Source organism: Pyricularia pennisetigena, chromosome 2, assembly GCF_004337985.1.
Source record: "Pyricularia pennisetigena strain Br36 chromosome 2, whole genome shotgun sequence".
NCBI lineage: Eukaryota > Fungi > Ascomycota > Sordariomycetes > Magnaporthales > Pyriculariaceae > Pyricularia > Pyricularia pennisetigena.
In genome coordinates, this window is record NC_043741.1 from 7,068,661 (window position 1) to 7,089,043 (window position 20,383).

Genomic DNA, 20,383 nt, shown 5'->3' on the forward strand with positions numbered 1-20,383 from the left:
CATTGATGAATTGAACAACGCAGAGCCCGGGTTGCATCGCATTACATCGCATCGCAGCGCATTTTCCCACATTTTCTTTGGTCCCTTTATATTTATTTGTTCATTTGTTCCCTCGCATCTCGTCGCCCAGCTCGGAAAGGTAGTAAAAAGAGGGGACTAATGCACCAAGAAATGTCTCTCTGGGATAAACAACCCACGGATTAGAGTGAACCATGTCTCTCATCCCCATGCAGGCAGGAGCAGCAGCCGCACTGAGTCTCAGATTGCTCTCGACAAGGACCAATACTCGATTTCATCCTTCTTACTGGTGAATCCCCTGCTTCGTGCGGACACCGCTTCAAGTCAAGGCCCGAGCGACTTTTCTCACCGAACTGGTGTTTGTGTTGTCTCGTGCATAGTGCAACCGCACCCGCAGGCTCGCATATCGCCTCCTCGCTTACGCTGCTAGTCTCCTCTTGTTCTTGGATTACTCTCATTTCTTTTCCTCTGGATGTTGCCGTTGCTGTCATGCAGAGTATAAATACTTGGCCCCACGCTCGCGGCCCGGACGGATGCTCCCATCAGCCCACCGGTCCTGCGAGCATGGGAAGCCCCAGCGGCAACGGCTTGGTCAATGGCAACGGCACCACCAACGGTCATGCTCCTCGTGGCCCTTCTTCGTCTTCGCACGCCCGTCCTTTTGTCTCACCCGGAGGACCCCCATCGGCTTCAGCCTCGGTGCACCACGCCGCTGGCCTCGTCTTCAGCGGTCCGCTTCCCAAACATTGTCAGCAACAGCAGCACCCATCCTCCCTAGCATCCTCCACGTTCGGGCCGAAACGTGCCGGGTCTGCTTCGTCTTATCCGTTCTCACTATTCTTCGGGGCTGCAGCGACGAGATCATCGTCCACCTTGAAAGCAGAGGTCAAGCCCACGCCGCTCGACGGCGGCACCGCCGCGCTCAGGGAACTCAACACCAGCTACCCCTCTAACGTCTACCGGCACCGGCTCACAAAGTCTACCGGCGCCCAGAGCACCACATACTCGCAGCCTGTCATTGTTCGCACTTATAGTGGCCCTATTCAGAGGGATTACTACCGCGGGTCGAGGAGTGGGAGTCGACCATACACGACCCGCACGCCACTACCGCCGCCGCCGCCAACCCAGGCCAACGGATCTGCTGTCCACACAAGTGTCAACGGTAACGGCCACAGTGACAATACTGGGAACCGGAATGGCGTAGTGGACGGCCTCTGGACTGCCAAACCACATAACATGCCGCGCCACCCACCACCACCACCACCTCCTCCTCCCAGTAAGCGCCGCTTCCCTCTTGCCTTACCATGGCAGTGGGGCGGCAGCAAAGATGAGCAGGGTACGGCATCTCAGGCAGGCGGGAGCAACAGCGAGCCACCCAGATACCCCCCGCCTGAAGCCTTCACCATGAAAGGAATTATACAGTCTCAACGCGCACAGCGACATAACGAGTTGGACAAGTCGCTAGATCAGATTGCAGAGCTATACGCCCGCAGCAGATATAGCTTGGCTAATCAGTACGAGGTTCATGTGACGCCACACGGTTCCGGTACCGACTTTGTTAACGGGGCCAGTGCTCCAGGTAGGAGGGGAACAGGTGGCCCGTCTTCCAGTCGTGGCGGCGGCGGCATCAGACGCCCGCACCAGCTCGTCGGACCGACGCTTCAGGCCAACTGGTCTGGTGATGAAGGGGATGAGTCATCTGCATTTGGGGGTGGCGCAGCATCGTCCTCTTCATCAGCAGCTATCCCGCCGAGGTCACATAGGAAAAGAAGAGGCGGGGTTGCCGCAGGCAAGAGGAAGAGCGCCGCGTACGGTACGCTGGAGACGATTATGTCTAGCAGCCGTTCGAACTCGTCCGAAGAAAAGGAGAAGCAGAAGAAGAAATCCGCTAACGAGCTGACTGAGGCTGTGCGAGGCAGGGCAGAACGGTCTGTTGGTCATAGACATACGAAATCGGAACCTATGAAGGTCAGGGGCAGGGATGGCACTGGACCTACGGGAGCAGAACATACACGCTACACGGCCAAGGGCGGGAAAGGGGGCGAACAAGATACTGGAGCTTCACAGCGCAAAAGAGCATCGGCATCTTTTGTACACGCCATTATCACGGCTGACTCACCACGCAACTCTGCGTCGGCACTTGTCAGTGAGCCGGCTCTGCCGCAGACTACCACATATGCGGTCTCGGATGCCATTGCCGCGCGTGATGGTGCAGTCATTACTGGCGAGAACCAAGTGGAGGACTATTCGGCAACTGGCGGTTCGGTGGGAACGCATGGTTGGCTGCCATGGCGTGGACCAACCACTTCGGAATCACAAGCTAGTCGTGCCAGAGATGGCTTGCGGGACTTACTGAAAGGTGCAGATATTATGAGCAGCCGGGCCATCAAGGCCAAGGGGCCCGGCCGAGACGGCTGAAATATCTTGGTGCTGTATATGTGTGACACATTTTCCGATATGAAGGCCAGAGATTTAGCCAGTCATGGGATCGTCATGGAGTCTGAAATTAGAGCCGAGAAAAAGACATCAGAATCAGCCTCACTTTGCATCGGAAACGATATTGGCATTGGGCGGAACCAAGCACGCCTATACCTCTCGTTTGTGGAACTGCCCCCTCGGTGGTAAGCTGCGATTCACGTTGCCACGCCGAGTACCAAGGTCTTCTCGGTCATAGTCGTACCTGAGCTTGGGATTTATCACGGTGTTTGGGTTGGCTTTATTCAGTGGACGCATATTTGGGCCATGTTCAGGTTCTGTAACAGACCTACAGGATGCGATGGAAAGCGTTGATCAGGCGACGATAATGGCGGGTTGCATACCTGACAAATACGTATACGAGATATGAAAAGGAAAGGAAAAGCATCATCAGGGGCGAATTCCTTGGGCAGGGTTGGACACAAGTGCTTTTTGTTTATGGCAGCAAGTTGAAATTCATAACACGAGGGTTAGGGGTTCACTGGGCTTTCTCCCCACCCAACGTGATTTATCATCAATCACTACTATCCACGAACAATTTTGGGAGAATTATACCCCGTTTACAGTCACTACTACTATCTGCACATGAAGATACAGGGCGCTGTCGGCTATATCGGAAGCATTACTATATCGGCATTTGAGGAAAGCGCAGTTTGATCAATCAGACTACTTCTCCAGGTTAGAAATCTGCACAGCCATCCATCACTTTATTGAGTCACAAAACCCGCTTCGCAACGAAAATGGTATTGGGCCCTTGTTTCTCGCATGAGATTTGGTTGAAACCTCTCAACTCACAAATACTAAACAGGTGCACGCCGACGCCTCCAACTTTGGGGCCAATGTGACCAAGGAAGAAGCGTACAAGCAGGTTCTCGAGCAGGCAGAGGGGCTTTTTGACGGCCAACGCAACTGGGTAAAGCAAGACATATGATGACCAAGAGGAAATGTTACCACCCTTGCCTTGAAACCTGAGACTAATAGAAGCCATCTACCGAGGGAAAAAAAATCACCGAAAAACAAAAACAGGTCTGCAACCTCTCCAACACGGCCTCTCTCCTCTGGCACGCCTACCACTCCCTCCCGGCGCCCAGCTCCGCCGTGAACTGGGCGGGTTTCTACACGCTGGACCACTCGTCGGCGGCGGCCGGCCGGCAGCAGCTGATCCTGGGCCCGTTCCAGGGCAAGGTGGCCTGCCAGACCATCGCGTTTGGCCGCGGCGTGTGCGGCGCGGCTGCGGCGCAGAGGCGGACGCAGCTCGTGGCCGACGTCGACCAGTTCCCGGGCCACATCGCCTGCGACGCCGACAGCAGGAGCGAGGTCGTCGTCCCCGTCCTCGATGCCCAGGGCGAGCTGAGGGCTATTATCGACGTCGACTGCGCGCTTACCGAAGGGTTTGACGAGGTGGACAGGGTGTGGCTTGAGAGGTTGGCTGATTTGGTTGGGAAGAGCTGTGATTGGTGATTTCTTATTGTTGCGCTAAAGAACACAGCCAAAAGACGAAAGCTCCCGTCTCTGACTAATGCCAGTGACTTCGGTAAATATAGCCTGTAACACTTATCCTCTCTTTCTGTTTTGTCCAATTTTTTTTTAAACTTTTTTTTCTTTTATACGAAGACAAGCTTAAAGTGTGTTCAACCGCTCGGGCTTCCTTTGTTTCATAGAGAAAATCTGAGGGGATCAAGGCGTGGATGGAGGGTTTTCGGGTGTTTGCATTTAGATGGCTTATTGAGGAGCAAAACTTTCCATATCGAAAATCAAACGGGCCGGTGATTTGATTACGACCAAGTAGGACATCCTGAGTCGCCGGATTCACCATGATCATCTTGACAAAAAAATAGCAAGGATTCACATGCCATCGCTGAACTATTTGCATCTGATTAATTAGCTTTTCAAGGAAAATCCTATCGCGACACCAAATTCCAGTCGACGTCCAGAAACCCGAAAACTCGTAGGAAATGCCACGACTTGCACTGTCTCTAAAAATTTATTCACTCCGCCAACCCTACTCTTCACAAATATAGGCCGATGACCAAAATCATCCATAGATCACCTGCAGCACATGACTGGCATACACCCTGATTGATCTGGGAGTCGCAATCATCATGGACAATGTGTCAAGTAGTCTAGTTACCACGCATCATGCCAACAAAGGTCGATAGTCAAATAAAAGATTAGAAAATCTGCTATTATGTAATAAGCTCATTTGGGCTCCAAAGAAGCAGCAAAAGAAATCATAAAGCAAGCCATTGCGCCAACGGTCTTTTGGTCATGAGAAAAGAAAAAAAAAAGTTTATGGAAGGTCTCTTGATCTCTCCCTTTTATCTGGAAAGTTCGAGGAAGGGGCCATGCAAGGATGCTGATCCAATGCCGGCGACATAAGATTGTAAATTTATACACGCAACTCAAACACCACGGATCCAGGGTCGATTCCGTTCAGCTCTTGAAGCCGCTCGACTCGAGGTCTTGTTTGTCCCTCTGAACCCCTCCCACCACAGTAACAAAAAAAAACTTGTTCAATGCAACGCTTCATCCAAGAACGCTTACAAAAGGTTGCTGAAGACGGTGAAAGCAACAATGGAGCCTGCAAGCAGGAACGAGGCCTTGTTGGCCTCGCCTGCGTTGTTGTTACTGCCCTGGTTGCTAGCCGAGGCACCAGTACCGTCGGCGCGGCCACCGGATCCGGATCCGTTCTCAGCATCCTCAATATTGGCGGGACCAGAGTTCTGCGAGCCGGGGCCATTCAGACCGGGGCCCTTGCCGGCGCCGTCCTTGAGGTACTTCTTTGCGTCCTCGGGCATCTTGGGAAGCTTGTCGGTGCCAATAAGCCAGTGGTCGTCCTCCTTGGGGCATTCGCTCTTGCGATCCTCACTGCGAGCACCAGCCATGTCGGTAGGGGCGGGGTAATCCTTGAAGGCCTTGACGAGGGGCTCGAACTCGGACAGCTCCTCGACCTTGTCGCCGTTGATCTTGACAACGCCGTAGTTGTTCTCCTCCTCAGTGTACTCGTAGACCAGACCACCAGACCAGGTGGCGAGGATCTCCTTGTCAGTCATGAGAGCCTTGATCTCACCCCAGTTGCGCTCGTTCTTGTTGCAGCCGAACTCGGACAGGAAGATGGGGACACCGTAGTCGCTGAAGTTACGGGCCTTGACATCCCAGCCAGCGGTCTTGACGTCAGAGGAGCAGAAAGAGTAGTCGTTCTGAAACATGTTAGCCTCGCACCACTGATATCATGTGTCGTGTCTCATCGGGGGGCAGCTTACGAAAGCAAAGAAGTCGGAGCGGGCGTCGTCAGTGCCGCAGTTGAAGTACTCAGCAGTCTGCTTGCGGTTCTGGGACACGTCGGCGGCCGAGTAGCCGATAGGGACCTGGCGCAGCTTGCGCTGGGCCATGTAGCTCTTCATGTCACGGGTAGCGGCCTTGACGTAGCGAGCGGCCAGTGTGCTCTCCTTCTCGTCGTGGACGACCTCGTTGCCCGAGAAGAAGGCCATGGTGTTGTCGTACTGAGCAAACTCCTCGACAGTGGCGAACACGCTTTGCAGGTACTCGGCGTTGTATGAGGGGATAGGCTTCTCGCGGTTAATCGAGTACTTGGGGTTGTTGACGTCGAGCACCAGGTAGATGCCAGCCTGCGCAAAAGCATCCATGCATTCCTTGTGTTTAAGGGAATTGTCGGTCGAGTAGACACGGACAGTGTTGACACCAAGCTTCTTGAACTTCTCCAAGTCACGCATGCAGATCTTGGTGTCGGCAAGAGGGTCCTTGTTTCCAGCAGACGCACCAGGCTGCCATGCAATACCACGGACGAAGAACCTCTTGTCGCCCTGCATGAAGGCTATAAGGGACATGTTAGGTCAGCCGACTATCTTCTCACATGGCGCATATACCACAGTACTGGAACTACGCACCATTGCCCTTAACGGTGATGGGAGTAAGAGCACGCTTCTGAAGAGGCTGAGGAGAGGCCTGGACAAGGGCCGCAGCCCCCAGGACTGAAGCGAAGACAGCAGACTTCATGTTTGGCAAAGCTGGGATTAGAAGTGTCGGTAAGAGCTGTTTGCTGTCGCGGGGTGAAAATTGGCACGGGCCCTCGAATTCGGGGGGTTCAGTGTCGGGGTATAAAAGGTTGTAGCTCAAGCGATATGGGAGAGAGAGAGTTAAGAAAACCCCTACGGGGAGGATTAAAAGAGTAACTAAACAAAAAAAAAATGGTTCAAAAAAAAAAGTCGACAGAACGAGTGAGTCGACGTGATTTCGGGCAGGTTAAAAGTTGAAAAAGCGATCGAGAATAAAAAGCGACCGGTGAGATGGAGGAAACAAGGAGAGGATGAAAAAGAATGTCCCGAAGCGAGTGATGGACGCCAGTTTTGAATCCAAACCAGCCAAGAACCAAGGCAGGTCGAGGGAAGACTTGGTGGTGGGTTTGTGTCGATATCCATGCCTCCTGCTCTCCTTGGAGTCTTGGCACCTTCAAGACCGAGATTGGTGGGTCCTACTCCAAGAATCTAAAATGTACCACCAAGACGCTCCAAGAGTCGTGGTGGAGTGCAGCGAAAGGCTCAGAGGTACTTGGCGTCACAGTATAAACTAGGTCTGCAGGAACCAAACCGTTAGCGGTCGCCTCCCTGCCGACAGCGGTCATCCGTACTGTGCCTTACCTTACTTTGTCATTAGGCTATCGAGAATAGAAGCAGTGTCGCCAAAGTGAGACAAGATCAGTCAATCACGTCAAAAAGCAGGCGGTTGCGACAGTATTCAAGACAGTGCAACACTGTCCCCTCAATGTCAGGATTAATCTCGTGAAAAGGGGCCAACCTTGTCCAATGGTGGCGATCAAATACCACCAGCAAACAAAATTCTATGCGGTTTTGTTGTTGTCGGGCTTGTCGCCAATGCCCCAATTTCGAATGATATCTGCAATTCTGTGGTTTCCGCCATGGCCAATTGCCATGCAACGTGGGACTATTGTCACCCTCTGATGCTTGTGTGCTTGTCCAAAATCCGTTACCAGTCGTGGCACGCAAACAACTTTCCCTCTTCTTCTTTTGCCAATCCCGTCATCGTATCATGCAGACCAAGACTGGGTCAGCCAAGAATAGCACTGCCACTGAACTGCGCGATAAAACAAGTCAATTACCATAATTAACGAATTGATAAAACGAAATCCATTCCGATGTTTTTAGCTGGAGCGCCCCCCTCAACCTGCCAACTCTGCCTGTTGCGTCTAGGCGGGCGGAAAGAGGGATTGCCATGGGATTGGCAGTCTTGGCAGACACCTTGAGACACCAAGGCACGCCGTCCGTCCGCCAATCCTCTTCTCAACCCCTTTCAACTATCCGACGTGATCGACCAACTAATCGCTCATCTTCCACTCTTTTGCTGGAGAACATCCCCAATTTTCATCAATGCGTCCATCTTCTCGTTTCACGAAGGCTCGCCATTCCTGTTGATCAGAATCCCAGTCTTCAGGTCCGCAAATCGCAAACAGCCAAACAGTTTTCTCAGCCTCTCTGCGCAATTCAGGTTTGAAAAGTTGGCCACGGGGGCTGGAGCTTTTGCCCCAGCTCGTATGAAGGAACAGCCAGTAAACCTGCATTGCAGGATTACTGTGTTTTCGGCCCCAGAAAAAAAAAACCCCCCTTCCACACAGTAGAGCTTGGTGGAACTTGTCATTGCCAAAGAACAAAGAAGTGTCAAAATAAACAAACGCCCACGTCATTTGCCAGGCCTGAATTTCCTTGGGATTTATCTGCAAAGCCTGATATTTTGCTGCTCATGGAACCACCTTGCTCAGAAAAAAAAAAAAAAAAAAAAAAAAAAAAAGCCGCCCCGTTTTGAACAAAACACTCGGCACGGCGTGGCGTTTGCCAATGAAGAGCTGTGCCGGGGCGCCCATTTCATCATCGATTGATTTTCCCGCTTCTTCCCGCGCACCATCAGTTCAGACCGCTCTATGAAATTGTTACTTTTTGTTTCGTTGTCTCTTCTCGGTGTGCCGTACTCCGTACCATACATGTGCTTGCTTTCCAGTGACATGTCTCCAACGTGCGCTTTATAACGGTAAAGATAAAAAAAAAAAAAAAAAAAAAAAAAAAAAAAAAAAAAACCGACACAGGCAAGACAGGAATAGAAAGACAAGATGCACCTGAGATTGGGAACCCCCGATTGGCCAATACATCCAGCCGCACAGTAACACAGAATAAAACACCGTGACTTGGCCGAGGTGCACAGGTAGGCGCTTGAAACAACTGTGTTCATTCCTAGGATAACATACATCATGGTGATACGCACCACTTCAAATAAAAATCGGTGGAGACTCTATCCAAGTATGTCACCACGATAATCTACACCTGACCCGCACCCAAATATCAATTACTACGTAGTATGCCAGCACGACGTTACAGTATTTGCAAAGCGGACCGATACCCAGTGAGGCTTAAGATGCGCATAGGGCCAGTAATCTCCAGGGGCTTGTCTGGCGGGCAAACTAGTCAAGCAAAAAACAAGATTGAAATGAACTCTCCATGCTAAACGCCGATTGAATGCATCAAGGCGACACAAGAAAAAAAAAAAAAACATCTACTTATACAAGCTGCAGATAGCTTGCTGGAACACTCTTTGTCAAACCGCCCTTCTCAACCTCGGCCCATCCATCCCCTGGGTCTTCCTTGATGAGCACCAGCCGCTCGCCCTCGACGATGCTATGCTCGGCGTCACTCTGCGCCGTGTAGTCATACAGGACATCTACATGCCTTGCCGTCTTCTTCGCCCCGCGCCGAGGTGCCACCGCCGGCCCCTTCTTCTTCACTGCGGGAGCGGTGCCGCCGATTGATGAACCGCTGTTTGAGTAGATGGAGCCCGGACGACCTGATGCACCAGTATGCTGAGGTGCCATCGCCGGTGGCGGTGCGATGACGGTTGTTGACGGTGCCCCTGCCGGTGCCAGCTCGACGTACGTCGCGGGCACAAGCCCTTCCTTGTATCCAGCCCGAACTTTGATCCATCCGGACCCAGCTGTGAATGATAATATATGGTTAGTAAACTATGGAGCAAAATAGAGCAACCAAGGCCAGTTTTCTGGGTGCCACTCACTATCTGGTTCAAGAATAACGAGATCCCGCCCTGCCGGCACCGTGAGCTCGCCCTCGCCATTGGCGTCAAATGCGTATAGCATCTTGCCCTTCTGCTCTGGTGCCTTGCCCGCGCCAGGGCCCGAGCTGCCGTTCGCCGGGGAGCTCCCAGGCAGCTCGCTAATATATGCAGCGGGAGGTGGGGCAATAACCCTGTTCTTCCGCAGCGTGTTGGCCGGCTTCGGCGCCGCCGGTGCCTCACCAGTCGGTGTCTCCTCAGCTGGCGACCTGGCACCCGAAATCGACCGGTGTGCGCTCGCGGCGTAGCCTGAGCTCAACGAGTTCATCGTATCGGACCTGCTTAGAGCAGGCAGTTCCGCCATTCCCTCGGTTGATGATGGAGTCTTTTTGTGTGTGCTCCCACTGGGCTTGAGCAGCGTGTTGGCTGCCTCCTGCCTCTCCGCCTTGAGCTTCTTGCGTTCCTCTTTGCTTTGCTCGCCGGGGCATTCTGCCGGCACCTTCATTTCACACTTGCTGTGGCATGTGTAACCGCAATCCCTGCAGTCAAAGCCTTTGGCGGAAAGACCCCAGATCCTCTCACCACAAAGATCGCAATTGGTGGGGATTTTGAAAGTCTGAGATTTGAAGTTGTGGTTTTTGGCGCCCAGCGTCACATCGCCGACAGCGGATGTAATGGTCGACGTCTCAACCTCGGCCGTTATTCGTTTGCGTTCAACCTGGTGGAGGTCCTCCTGCATTGCAAAGATCGAGTTGACCACGGCCACCTCATCCTTCTTGTCTGTCCCGTTCCTAACGTTTTGCTTGACCCTCTTCATCGCCTCGACCTCGCGTCGTTTCTTGTCGACCTCGCGTCGGAGATCGCCCAACTGACTCTTGGACTTGTTAAGTACGTTGCGCAAGTATACCTTTGCCGGTTCCTCCACCACCATGGAGTCGTCATCATGCCACACAGGGCTTGGTTCAAACATCTTGTCCGCAGGCTCCTGCCACGCACCAATGTTGTGGCGCATGTACATGAGAGAATCTAGATGGGGGAGATTCCGCGCAATCTCCTCGGTCTGGTGATCTATCATCTCTCCGCTTGACTTCAAAAGCCCTGATTCCAAGGTTGATGCCAAAGTCCAGAGTTCGTTTATCTTGATGGTCTTGAACTCTGAAAGGTCCTGCAGACTGTCCATAACCTCGGGAACATATTCGTGGTAGTACTTCTCCTTTTGCTTGTTTGTGACATTGATGGCGATGATATATGTGTTCTTGGCGTTGTTCATCTCGTGTATCTGCTGCTGGTAATTGCTTTGCGCCTTGGCCTTGTCAAACGCCGACTCGGACTTCTTGCGTTTGCTCTCCACTTCCTGGCAGACATTGTCGTATTTGCCCTTGACCTTTCGCAGCTCAGAGTATGACGAATCACGCTCCTTCTCGAGCTTATCGGCGAATTCGGCGTGCCGCTTGCGGAGCTCGTCAAACTTGGTCTGGTATGCCTGCATCGGTGTGGCCACCCGGTTGATCAGTTCGTTGGCGTATCGGCTGTGCTCTTCTGCGCGCCTCTCGACCGTGTTCAGCTGCGTCGTCCATGTTGTTATGGAAGCACTGGTAGTAGAAGAGGATATCAGCGTTTCTGTCATCGCCAGTGGGATGTACCAGGCAACCATAATGAGCGTGAGGTTCCCGACCTTTCCAGGGATCCGGGGGTCATTGCCGGCGTGTCGCCCACACTCAAGACCGCAGACTTTTTTGATTTCTTTTCATAGTACTTCTTGGCTAATGCCGCGAGTTTTGCGCTGTAGTCCTTCTCAATCGCTGCTCGTTCACGGTAAAACTGCTGAAGGTCGTCTATCCAGGCAATGCCATGGCCAACCCAGGCATTGGCGGCTTTGAAGCCATCCTACCTGCTGGTCAGTCTGCAAACCAGCAATAGAAATTGGCAGAATATATAAGTCCCGGATTTGCATACCTTGAGTTCTGCGCCAAATGTTGGCGCAACCTCTGTGTCGGCCATGATCGGAGCAAAAATTCGAGGTTTGGTGATGTGGATTTATGCGCCGACTACAGAAGCTGCCGGAACACCTCTGGACGTTTCAGGCATGGATACAGGCCAAGTCGTTCAGTCAAGCAAGATGGCTCGCTCGATGTCCAGCCTGTGATGCGGAGCTGTTGTAATGGGCGCAATTTGGAAGGGTTCACCGAGGCGGAACTTTCGGTCAACTTTGCATCGAGAGCTGACAGGAAATGGTAATGGTACCTACCCAGTGGATTGCGCGGACTCGTCGTCAATAACCCGACCCCTCCAACCGCCAAGCCGTGGGTAAATGTCGTGTCTTCAGCAGTTGGAGCAGTGGATCCATGCGTTCCGTGCATGGGGTGAGCTGGGGTACTTGAGGCAAGGTACATACAGTAAGTTGGAAGTTGGCAAGGTCCGTAGCGTAGAGCTGGAGCTAGCTTAGAGCCAGAAATAGTCGTATATCAGTTAGTGACGGCAAACCAAGAGAGAAACTAAGGATCCATTCTTGAGTATAGTTACAGCCAAATGTTATGGAGATATCCAATTCTGAGAAACGGTTGGAATATGTATCGGTAGGGGTACAGCAACCATGCTTGAGCCAGAAAATTATCTGGTTTGCGAAATAGTTCAAAGGTACGAAACACTGGCGTCGTCAGCCCACTCGCTAAAATTTTGAGAGTCCAACGGTTGGTTCTACTATGTAAGCCGACACCCGAGCAAAAAACAGACGTTGCTTAGATTAGATGCTTTGATCACAGATGATTTGCTATTTCGACGGATCTTCCCACTAATCTATAATTAAACCAAATATTCCTCCGTAGGTTTTGGTCACTGTAAAAGGAAATTATAGTGAATTGGTACTGGTACGTGTGCAAAAGCCTTGGAAGACTTACAGACATGTGCACGACGTCTTGCTTTTGGAGGCGACAGAAGCAACATGACAAGGATGGCCGCATTCTGACAGACGCTATCCAAGCAGCGTTACCCCGCGGAGCTTGGACCATGTGTACCTTACCTTGAGCTCCACTAAAATTCACGATGCTGCTGGCTGCTTGCGGCTTCGAATCTTTCTTCATGGTGACATGTCAAAGAAGGAAGGAACGTTTTGAAGATCAAGCAAGAAGTCAAACAGTCAAACAGCCAAACAAGGAAGGAGTCACGCGAATTCCTCTTTTCAGTTCAGAACCGATTTTATAGGCACGTACACGATCCAGCCACCGGCAATCGCACTTTGCGGTATCGGCCCCTCCTCGCCAACCTCTCCATCTCAGTTTACCTTCCCCGAACACAGCACTTTCTCATAAGAGCCATCCAAACTACTTTATGGTCTGGCGCACTGCGTTGGACTTGGGACTCTCGCGATTTTACACACTTCCAGCGTCTATCATGCATGAGTACAACGCCGCTTCCAGGCAGCAAGCTAACCTCTGGGCTTTCAACCCATGGCCTCCAGCTCAGAATCAAGCAATGTCCGACCTCGCCAGCCGGATCACGGCGCCGGCCGCTGCCACGCCGGCTGCAGAGACCGATGCGCCTACCGCTGCCTCGAACACATTAGCTGTTCCTCAAGATGGAGCAGCCGATGGAGCTAACAGCAGTGGTCTTCAGGAGTCCAACTACGATGTCGAGGTGCAACTTGGAGACCCGGATACGGACAGCCCGCTGTCATCTATTAGCAGCTTTTCGGAGCTTGGACTGTGTGGACGCCCTCCCTAGTAACCGCCGCCCGGTCTCTGGACCAAGCTGACGAACCTTTGACGGACTGATACAGCCCACAGGGAATCATCGATGGTCTATTAGCAATGAACTTTAAGAAACCTTCCAAGATTCAGGCCAGGGCGCTTCCTCTGATGCTCAGCAACCCACCGCGTAACATGATTGCTCAGTCGCAATCTGGAACTGGAAAGACCGGCGCCTTCGTCGTCACAATACTATCGCGTGTAGACTTCAACCAACCGAATCAGCCCCAAGCTCTGGCTCTGGCCCCAAGTCGAGAGCTTGCCCGGCAGATTCAGAGCGTCATTCAGTCCATTGGCCAGTTTTGTACAGGACTTGTCGTTGACGCTGCTATCCCCGGTGCTATCTCGCGAGAAACTGGTGTCAAGGCCAATGTGGTGGTTGGTACACCAGGCACTGTCATGGATCTTATCCGCCGTCGCCAGTTCGACGTGTCACAGTTGAAGCTGCTTGTAGTTGACGAGGCAGACAACATGCTTGACCAACAGGGTCTTGGCGAGCAGTGTGTCCGGGTGAAGAAGTAAGTGTCTGATGACAGGTTGGTAGTACCGGAACGGAACTAACTATTTTTCACAGTATGCTCCCAAAGACTATCCAAACCCTCCTGTTCTCTGCAACTTTCCCTGACCATGTTAAGAGCTACGCGGAGAAGTTTGCACCCCAGGCCAATCAGATGAAACTACGTCAGCAGGAGTTGACAGTCAAGGGTATTTCACAAATGTACATGGACTGCCCGTCACTGAAGGAGAAATACGAGGTCCTTTGCAAGCTGTACGGCCTCATGACGATTGGTTCTTCTGTAATCTTTGTCAAGGTAAGATCAACACTCGATTGCGCACTATACGAAAAAAAAAATGCAGTTGCTCACCATGCAAAATAGACTCGCGAAAGCGCCGATGAGATCCAGAAAAGGATGGAGGCTGACGGACACAAGGTGTCCGCCTTGCACGGAGCATTCCAAGGACAGGAGCGTGATCAGCTTCTTGACGACTTCAGATCTGGCAAATCTAAGGTTTTGATTACCACCAATGTTCTTGCTCGAGGAATCGACGTCTCGAGCGTCTCCATGGTCATCAATTACGACATTCCCATGAAGGGCCCAGGTGACCAAAGCCCAGATGCCGAGACGTATCTGCATCGTATTGGTCGCACTGGACGATTCGGCCGTGTCGGTGTCAGTATCAGCTTTGTTCACGATCGCAAGAGCTTTACTGCGTTGTCTAGCATTGCAGAGCATTACGGCATTGATCTAATTCAACTGAGCCCTGATGATTGGGATGATACTGAAGTGAAGGTTCAGGAAGTCATCAAATCGAGTCGGGCCAAGCCTGATTACGCACCGACACAGGAGAAGGCCGCCTAGGTGACCGGTATCTTGTCAGGCGTCAGGGCGTCATGATGCGGCGGTACCCGTTCTAATCATTGTGTGGGCATCGATCACCATGGTGTCTTTGATTTTATCCACTTCTCGGGTTCTGGGCTAGCAGGGATATTCCTGCCGGCTTTGATGGCGCGGGACTCAAGTTAAAATGTCGACAAAAGGTTTTGAAGAATCTACTTGGAGCTTGGAAGCCGGGGATAGATGGATGTTTGCTGTTTTGTGCGAGGAAACGAGAATCATGATACCAAGCTATGCAACCCAAAGAGAAACTCTGCCCCTTTCCAATGTAGTACTTATGTGACTGGGGTTTGTGGCTTGTTTACCCCATGCTAAGCGCTGGTACCTGCATTAGTGACGCAGTATCGGTATTACGGGCTCGGAATCCCAGATCCGAAACAGAGCGGGCGCTTCAGTGGGCGCTTGAATGTGATTGTATCTGGAGGCAAGGTCCCAACGGAGCAAGATCCGTTGATTGAAATCAAATCTCCGAAATTCATCACATAAACCCGATACATACTCCCCATATGAAAGGGGTGTACAGATCAATGCATATTTCAAATAGCAAACTCCAAATGGAAGTAGACAGTAAGGCTTCCGGATGCATCGAGGGGCAAGAAAAAGATCATAAAAGAAAGTCACTTCTGCCTAGATGTCATCGTTGCATATTTTTGGTGGTGTGGGTGTATCAGTCGTGGAGGCCTAGGCCAATCGGTTGGTCAGATCCGTTGGCTTAGTGTATGTACAGTACAGTACAGTTTTGATTTGACAGGCTTTCGTAAAGTTCCGATGAAGCTTAAGGTGGATAGATGGGATGACAGCCCGGCTTGTTTAATCCGGTGAGTTGGATGGACACAGCCTCAAAGAATTCATCAGCAACATCCGTGATAGCTGTATGCAATCGCCGCTCAAAAAAGATAAAAATCAAAGTAGTTATGCGATGTTAGGTGACGAATTTAATGATGCAGAAACCTGTCTTGTTCTCAAGGCTACTTAGAAACAGTGAACGGAAGGACTTTTTTACTGAAGAGCGCCACCAATTGGTTGTGTATCGATCTGGTGGCAGCAAGAAAATAGCCGCCCGAATAAGCGCGAACAATTAAACCCCCTGCAAGTGCAGTCCCCTGCAGCATCGCCCCACCAATAAAGGAAGTTGTGGCTGTAGAGAGAGATGTTTCTGCTACGGGGCACTGGCTCAGCCTCGACTACAGCGACAAAACACAGAACGCGAAGTTTCCCACCGAGGCGACTGACTTACTGATTGAGCGCTCTCACCCATCATCCTTCCGAGTCTCTCACATGCAGGCCGAGGCTCCGTGCGACAACGAATCTGTATCCGGGAATGACGCAAAAGAATCCACACCTCTTTTCTTTTCTTTGCTTCTTCTTCTTCCTTTTTTTTTTTTTTTCCTTCGAATCAACGTCTGCCCCTGCGATCGAGTGGTCCTGGGCGGTAAAAAGTCAGATTCCACACCCGTGGATTCTCAGGAGCGGGACTAGGTCCCTTATTTCTCGGCATCGAGATATTGCGGGCGCTTCTAAGCAGAGTATGAGCAAATCAGAGCTTGGAGGATTGTCTTTTGGTGCTGCAGACGAAGCGTTGCCCTTCAGGTTTGAAACCGGTGCCTTTCTACTGCATCAGACATCTGTATCCATCGTTTCCCGCATGGATTTGTTTGTCTTCTCTCTGTCTCTCCCTCGTTTTATTTTCTTTCTTTCTTTTCTTGCTTTACTCGTCCTGTCAGTTTGCAGATATTTTTTTTCGTTACATACACTCAGGGTTGCTGGCCAAATCCAAGTCGTGATTTGCCCTTGCTTTCAAATCTTTTTTGGTTGCCGCAGTCAGATAAATGCTCAGCGAGCATTTCCCCTTCTGTTACTCAATTAGTCTTCAACTCTTATCAGTCGATTATTGAGCATCGCCTGCTTTCTCCTGATAATAATTAGCGAAAAAAAAAACACATCATCGTTAAGCCTACGTTGAATGTGGTGCTGCTGCATGGCCGGGCCCATTTATTCGAGGAGTTGGGCCTGCCTTTGTTCTACACGCTGAGCAACAGGCAGGCAGTCAGTAAGGCTTGGCGCACGCCTACCTTTTGGACACAGCCCCGTCAGGTTGGTTTAGCTCGATTTTGTACCTCGCCCGCCTTATTCAGCCTCCGCAATGTAGGGAGGGGTCCTGGTCATTGATTACTATGGCTACATGGTCCCAGACGAGCTTCATCAAGTGAAGAACTCCCATCCCAAGAAAAGAGCGTCTCGCTCAATGTTTTTGTTTTTTCTTTTCTCCTCTTTTTCCTTTCCCATGACAACTGGTCTCCGAGCCAAAAAAAAAAAAAAAAAAATATCCCACAGAAAACAGAATAAACAGAATAGCTAACAAATAGGTCAAACCGATCGATCCGTCTTGGGGAAAAGGAGCCAAGACTATACACCCAAGTACAACGACCGCATGCCGGGCGGACGACGACATGGAAGTCGCGTCACGATGCCTTCAATCAGTATGGCCGCCCTCAAGCCGATTCTTCTCTTCATCGCCATCTGGACCATTGCCCCGATACAAGTTTGCGCCGCCGATGCCACCACGACCGCGACCGCAGCCTCTCCCGCAGCTACTCTTGTCCCTTCATGCGCCAGGGGTTGTTTCCAGTCCTTCCTGGAAGTTCATGAATTCGCAGGTTCTTGCGGCACAACGCCGTCATTAGATTGCCTCTGTGGGAGGTATAGCTCTTCGGGCGCTACGATAGGCGAAGGTGCTGTCCAATGTATCGTCGCTGAAGCGGAAACAGGCACATGCTCCAAAGATGATGCGAGCCGTAAGTTTGCTCTCATCTCTCTTATCCTCGGAAAAACAGGTTAAACATCATCTGTGTTAACTGTGAGGATGTGATACTGACATGCCGGTGTTTGCAGAGAGCATAATATCGAAAGCTTATAGTGCATGTAACGAACAGCCTAATGCTGTTACACCAACCCTCAGGACCATTGTCGCGACTTTGGTGACATTGACGACAGCAAGCCCAACTAACTCTCCCACTCCTACTACTATGATAACCTCATCGAGACCACCGACAGGAACTAACGCCCCAGCAAGCACTCCCACTCCAACGTCTACTCCACAAGAACCTAACAAATCCTCAGCAGCACTCAATGGAAGCCAAGTTGCCGGTGTAACTATCGGCGCAGTTTCAGGTGTTTTTATCCTTGTGGCCTTCGTCTTCATAGCGAGATGTTCCCGAAAGAAGCACTTAAACAATGTTACTGCAAGGGACAAAAGCGCATCGCTTGATACCGAAAGATCAGCACCTGGCGCTGGTATGAATGGTCGCCAGGGTAGCATGCAAATTTCAGCCCCTTTACACGTTGCATCCGGGCCGGCCGCGTGGGCTCCGCAGCCCTACGAGAGTATGCCCGCTGCTGCTGCTCCACGACTAAGCACTATTGGCCAGGCGCTGACACCTGCGGGAAATACGGCCACGCAAGTTGACAACACGACCTCGAACAACCAGCCCACAAGACATCCCACCCTGACGCCGAGGAGACGAGAGTCGGCCGAATTCTTTGCTGCTCTTGCGCGCAACGAGCAGCCCGAGCAAGTCCCTCGCCAGCAGTCCTCAAACGGCTTGAAGCCTCAACTCAATGTTGCCATTCCTCCAAATCTCCACGGCACTAACAGGGACAGCCAGGTGACAGAGTTCGCCGAGGATGGAGAGGATATGGATCCGGAGACGGCAGGCGGAAACATCTGGCGCCCACCGCCGACGGATCCTACCTCGGCATCCACTTATTATGTAGCCGACAAATGGGGAAACTGGCGACGAAAGTCAGTCTCGACCCGGGAGCCAAACACAACATACGGAAATATGCCGCCACCCAGGTCCGCGTCTTCGGCCACAGTGCCTCCATTGAAGCTTGGAAAGAAACCGTCAGGACAAGGCGACGGCAGCCCAAGTGCCGCCTCGAGCGTTTACTCGGTCTTTACCCCGCCGCAATCCGAGTACCCAGGGGCTGATAACCCAATGCCGCCGCTGCCTCCCTTTCCAAAGTCATCATACGCCAAGATGTTGGAGATGAACAGGGCCCTAGAGGCGAACAGCCATGGCCCCATGCTTCAGCGCAATGCCTCAACAGCCAGCAACGGCCCTATTGGCGCTCGCAGTGCCTGGCCTAAATCCGTGCCAAGAGACTCTCAGACTACTACAACAACTATCGCGGACGATGACGATTTGACATCTCCGAACCATGGGAACAGCATGGTGATGCCGGCGACAGCAGACGGTATCAGGAAGATGCTGGGAGGTGGCTCTTCGGCACCCCCGGGGTCAACAATCCCGCCGCCTGCTTCCTACAACATGCCCAATAGCACCCGTTATCCCCAAGCCGGATCTAGTCCAGTTCGTCCTTCATCAAGCCACTCCTGGACATCAGCAGCCACCAACTGGCAAAATGAAGAGTGCAGTCCCCTGAGTCCTATCCTTGGACGCATGCCCCAACAACCCCCGCAAGGAGCATCAGCGCAAGCCCGCGCCAATGTACCCGAACCGCATTTGCTATCACCACCGATGCCGTCACAGCCGCGGATGCCTACAACTACTGTATCCTCGAACACCACCGGTCGCAGCCTGACGCGCCCGGGGAACACAATGACGACGCCGGGACCCGGTATGAACGAGGAGCCAGCCGTATTCCCAGCATTCCCGCCATCCCCGGATAGCTTCCGCTCAACCGGCAGCGGACTGCTCGCGAAGCGGCTGGGCGCCGAGCGTGCGGCCGGCTTGAGCCTCGAGATGGAGGTGCAGCCGGCGACTCGGGCCCACTGGATGCGGCAGCTGTCGCCGTCGTCGCCATCTTCAGATCCGGCGGCCGGCCTGCCGTTGCCTGTAACACCAGGGTGGGAGCCCAAGCTTACTCCGACGCGGCGGGGCGATGACCTGTTTCTCAAGGTTGCGTGAGAAAAAAGGGACAAAGAACCCGGTTCCACATAAATCCATCCTTACTTGAGGGGTGCAGTCTTACTATGAATTTGGACAAGACCATCTGCTTACACCCCCGTAATCCTGACCAACAAAACCAATCCCTGATTATCTCAATTGTGGATGTGGTTGCGACTGGTCTAAGCCACGCCAACCCATCCAACCTGCACAACATTGTATTACTACGACAAAATGCCTCGTTTACATCCATGACGGGATTCGTGCTAACGAAGGCAACCATTTTGTTTTCCCATATGCTATTTTTTTTTTCACATGTACATAAAACTTTTGGGCGATTTCTTTTCGAATTGTTTCTGGCGTTTCATGGGACACTTCAGGGTGTGGTATACCCCCTGTTTGATTTGGTGTTTATCGTTGTCTTCATTGTTTGCTATTCGATTTTGGCCATTCTGTTTCTTCTTTGGCGTCTAGAGGCAACGGGATTAAAAGAAACGGTCTCGAGGCGTAGAAAGTCACACTAATTCTCACATTCATCTTCCTATCTGCTCCCATGCGCATCAGCCCTCCACTGTCGAATATCGGTTATCAATAATTATCTATGTTTTCATGCATAGTCAGAGGTGTCCACAGGCAATTTATTTTTGTTGCAATTCAGCGGCAAGAAGACAAGATGTTTTCTTGCCGAAGTGACGAGTCGCTTACCATGATCATTCATAAAAACCGTGCACATAAGAGTGCATGGCTCCAC

General features: G+C 51.8%; 7 protein-coding genes across 7 annotated transcripts; 4 read left to right on the forward strand and 3 right to left on the reverse strand.

Moving 5' to 3' along the window:
- Positions 1-507: 507 nt before the first annotated feature.
- PpBr36_01974 (uncharacterized protein) lies at positions 508-2,436 on the forward strand (the record flags this gene model as incomplete). The annotated part of the gene is made up of 1 exon (XM_029889158.1): positions 508-2,436. The coding sequence occupies one exon, from the start codon at positions 508-510 to the stop codon at positions 2,434-2,436; it is 1,929 nt and encodes a 642-aa protein (XP_029752699.1).
- A 797-nt stretch (positions 2,437-3,233) lies between these two features.
- PpBr36_01975 (uncharacterized protein) lies at positions 3,234-3,954 on the forward strand (the record flags this gene model as incomplete). Its single annotated transcript, XM_029889159.1, has 3 exons — positions 3,234-3,236; positions 3,302-3,406; positions 3,520-3,954. The coding sequence occupies 3 exons, from the start codon at positions 3,234-3,236 to the stop codon at positions 3,952-3,954; spliced, it is 543 nt and encodes a 180-aa protein (XP_029752330.1).
- On the reverse strand, positions 3,561-4,315 carry PpBr36_01976 (uncharacterized protein; the record flags this gene model as incomplete). The annotated part of the gene is given in 3 exon segments (XM_029889160.1): positions 3,561-3,596; positions 3,613-3,873; positions 4,307-4,315. 3 exon segments carry the CDS (start codon positions 4,313-4,315, stop codon positions 3,561-3,563), a joined length of 306 nt encoding a protein of 101 aa, XP_029752332.1.
- Positions 4,316-5,033: 718 nt separating this feature from the next.
- PpBr36_01977 (uncharacterized protein) lies at positions 5,034-6,510 on the reverse strand (the record flags this gene model as incomplete). Its single annotated transcript, XM_029889161.1, has 3 exons — positions 5,034-5,717; positions 5,757-6,328; positions 6,402-6,510. The coding sequence occupies 3 exons, from the start codon at positions 6,508-6,510 to the stop codon at positions 5,034-5,036; spliced, it is 1,365 nt and encodes a 454-aa protein (XP_029752331.1).
- Positions 6,511-9,076: 2,566 nt separating this feature from the next.
- Positions 9,077-11,583, reverse strand: PpBr36_01978 (uncharacterized protein; the record flags this gene model as incomplete). The annotated part of the gene is made up of 4 exons (XM_029889162.1): positions 9,077-9,507; positions 9,586-11,174; positions 11,258-11,469; positions 11,539-11,583. The coding sequence occupies 4 exons, from the start codon at positions 11,581-11,583 to the stop codon at positions 9,077-9,079; spliced, it is 2,277 nt and encodes a 758-aa protein (XP_029752329.1).
- A 1,389-nt stretch (positions 11,584-12,972) lies between these two features.
- Positions 12,973-14,686, forward strand: PpBr36_01979 (uncharacterized protein; the record flags this gene model as incomplete). The annotated part of the gene is made up of 4 exons (XM_029889163.1): positions 12,973-13,283; positions 13,358-13,843; positions 13,900-14,137; positions 14,204-14,686. 4 exons carry the CDS (start codon positions 12,973-12,975, stop codon positions 14,684-14,686), a joined length of 1,518 nt encoding a protein of 505 aa, XP_029752328.1.
- Positions 14,687-17,189: 2,503 nt separating this feature from the next.
- PpBr36_01980 (uncharacterized protein) lies at positions 17,190-19,653 on the forward strand (the record flags this gene model as incomplete). Its single annotated transcript, XM_029889164.1, has 2 exons — positions 17,190-17,517; positions 17,615-19,653. The coding sequence occupies 2 exons, from the start codon at positions 17,190-17,192 to the stop codon at positions 19,651-19,653; spliced, it is 2,367 nt and encodes a 788-aa protein (XP_029750979.1).
- Positions 19,654-20,383: the final 730 nt, after the last annotated feature.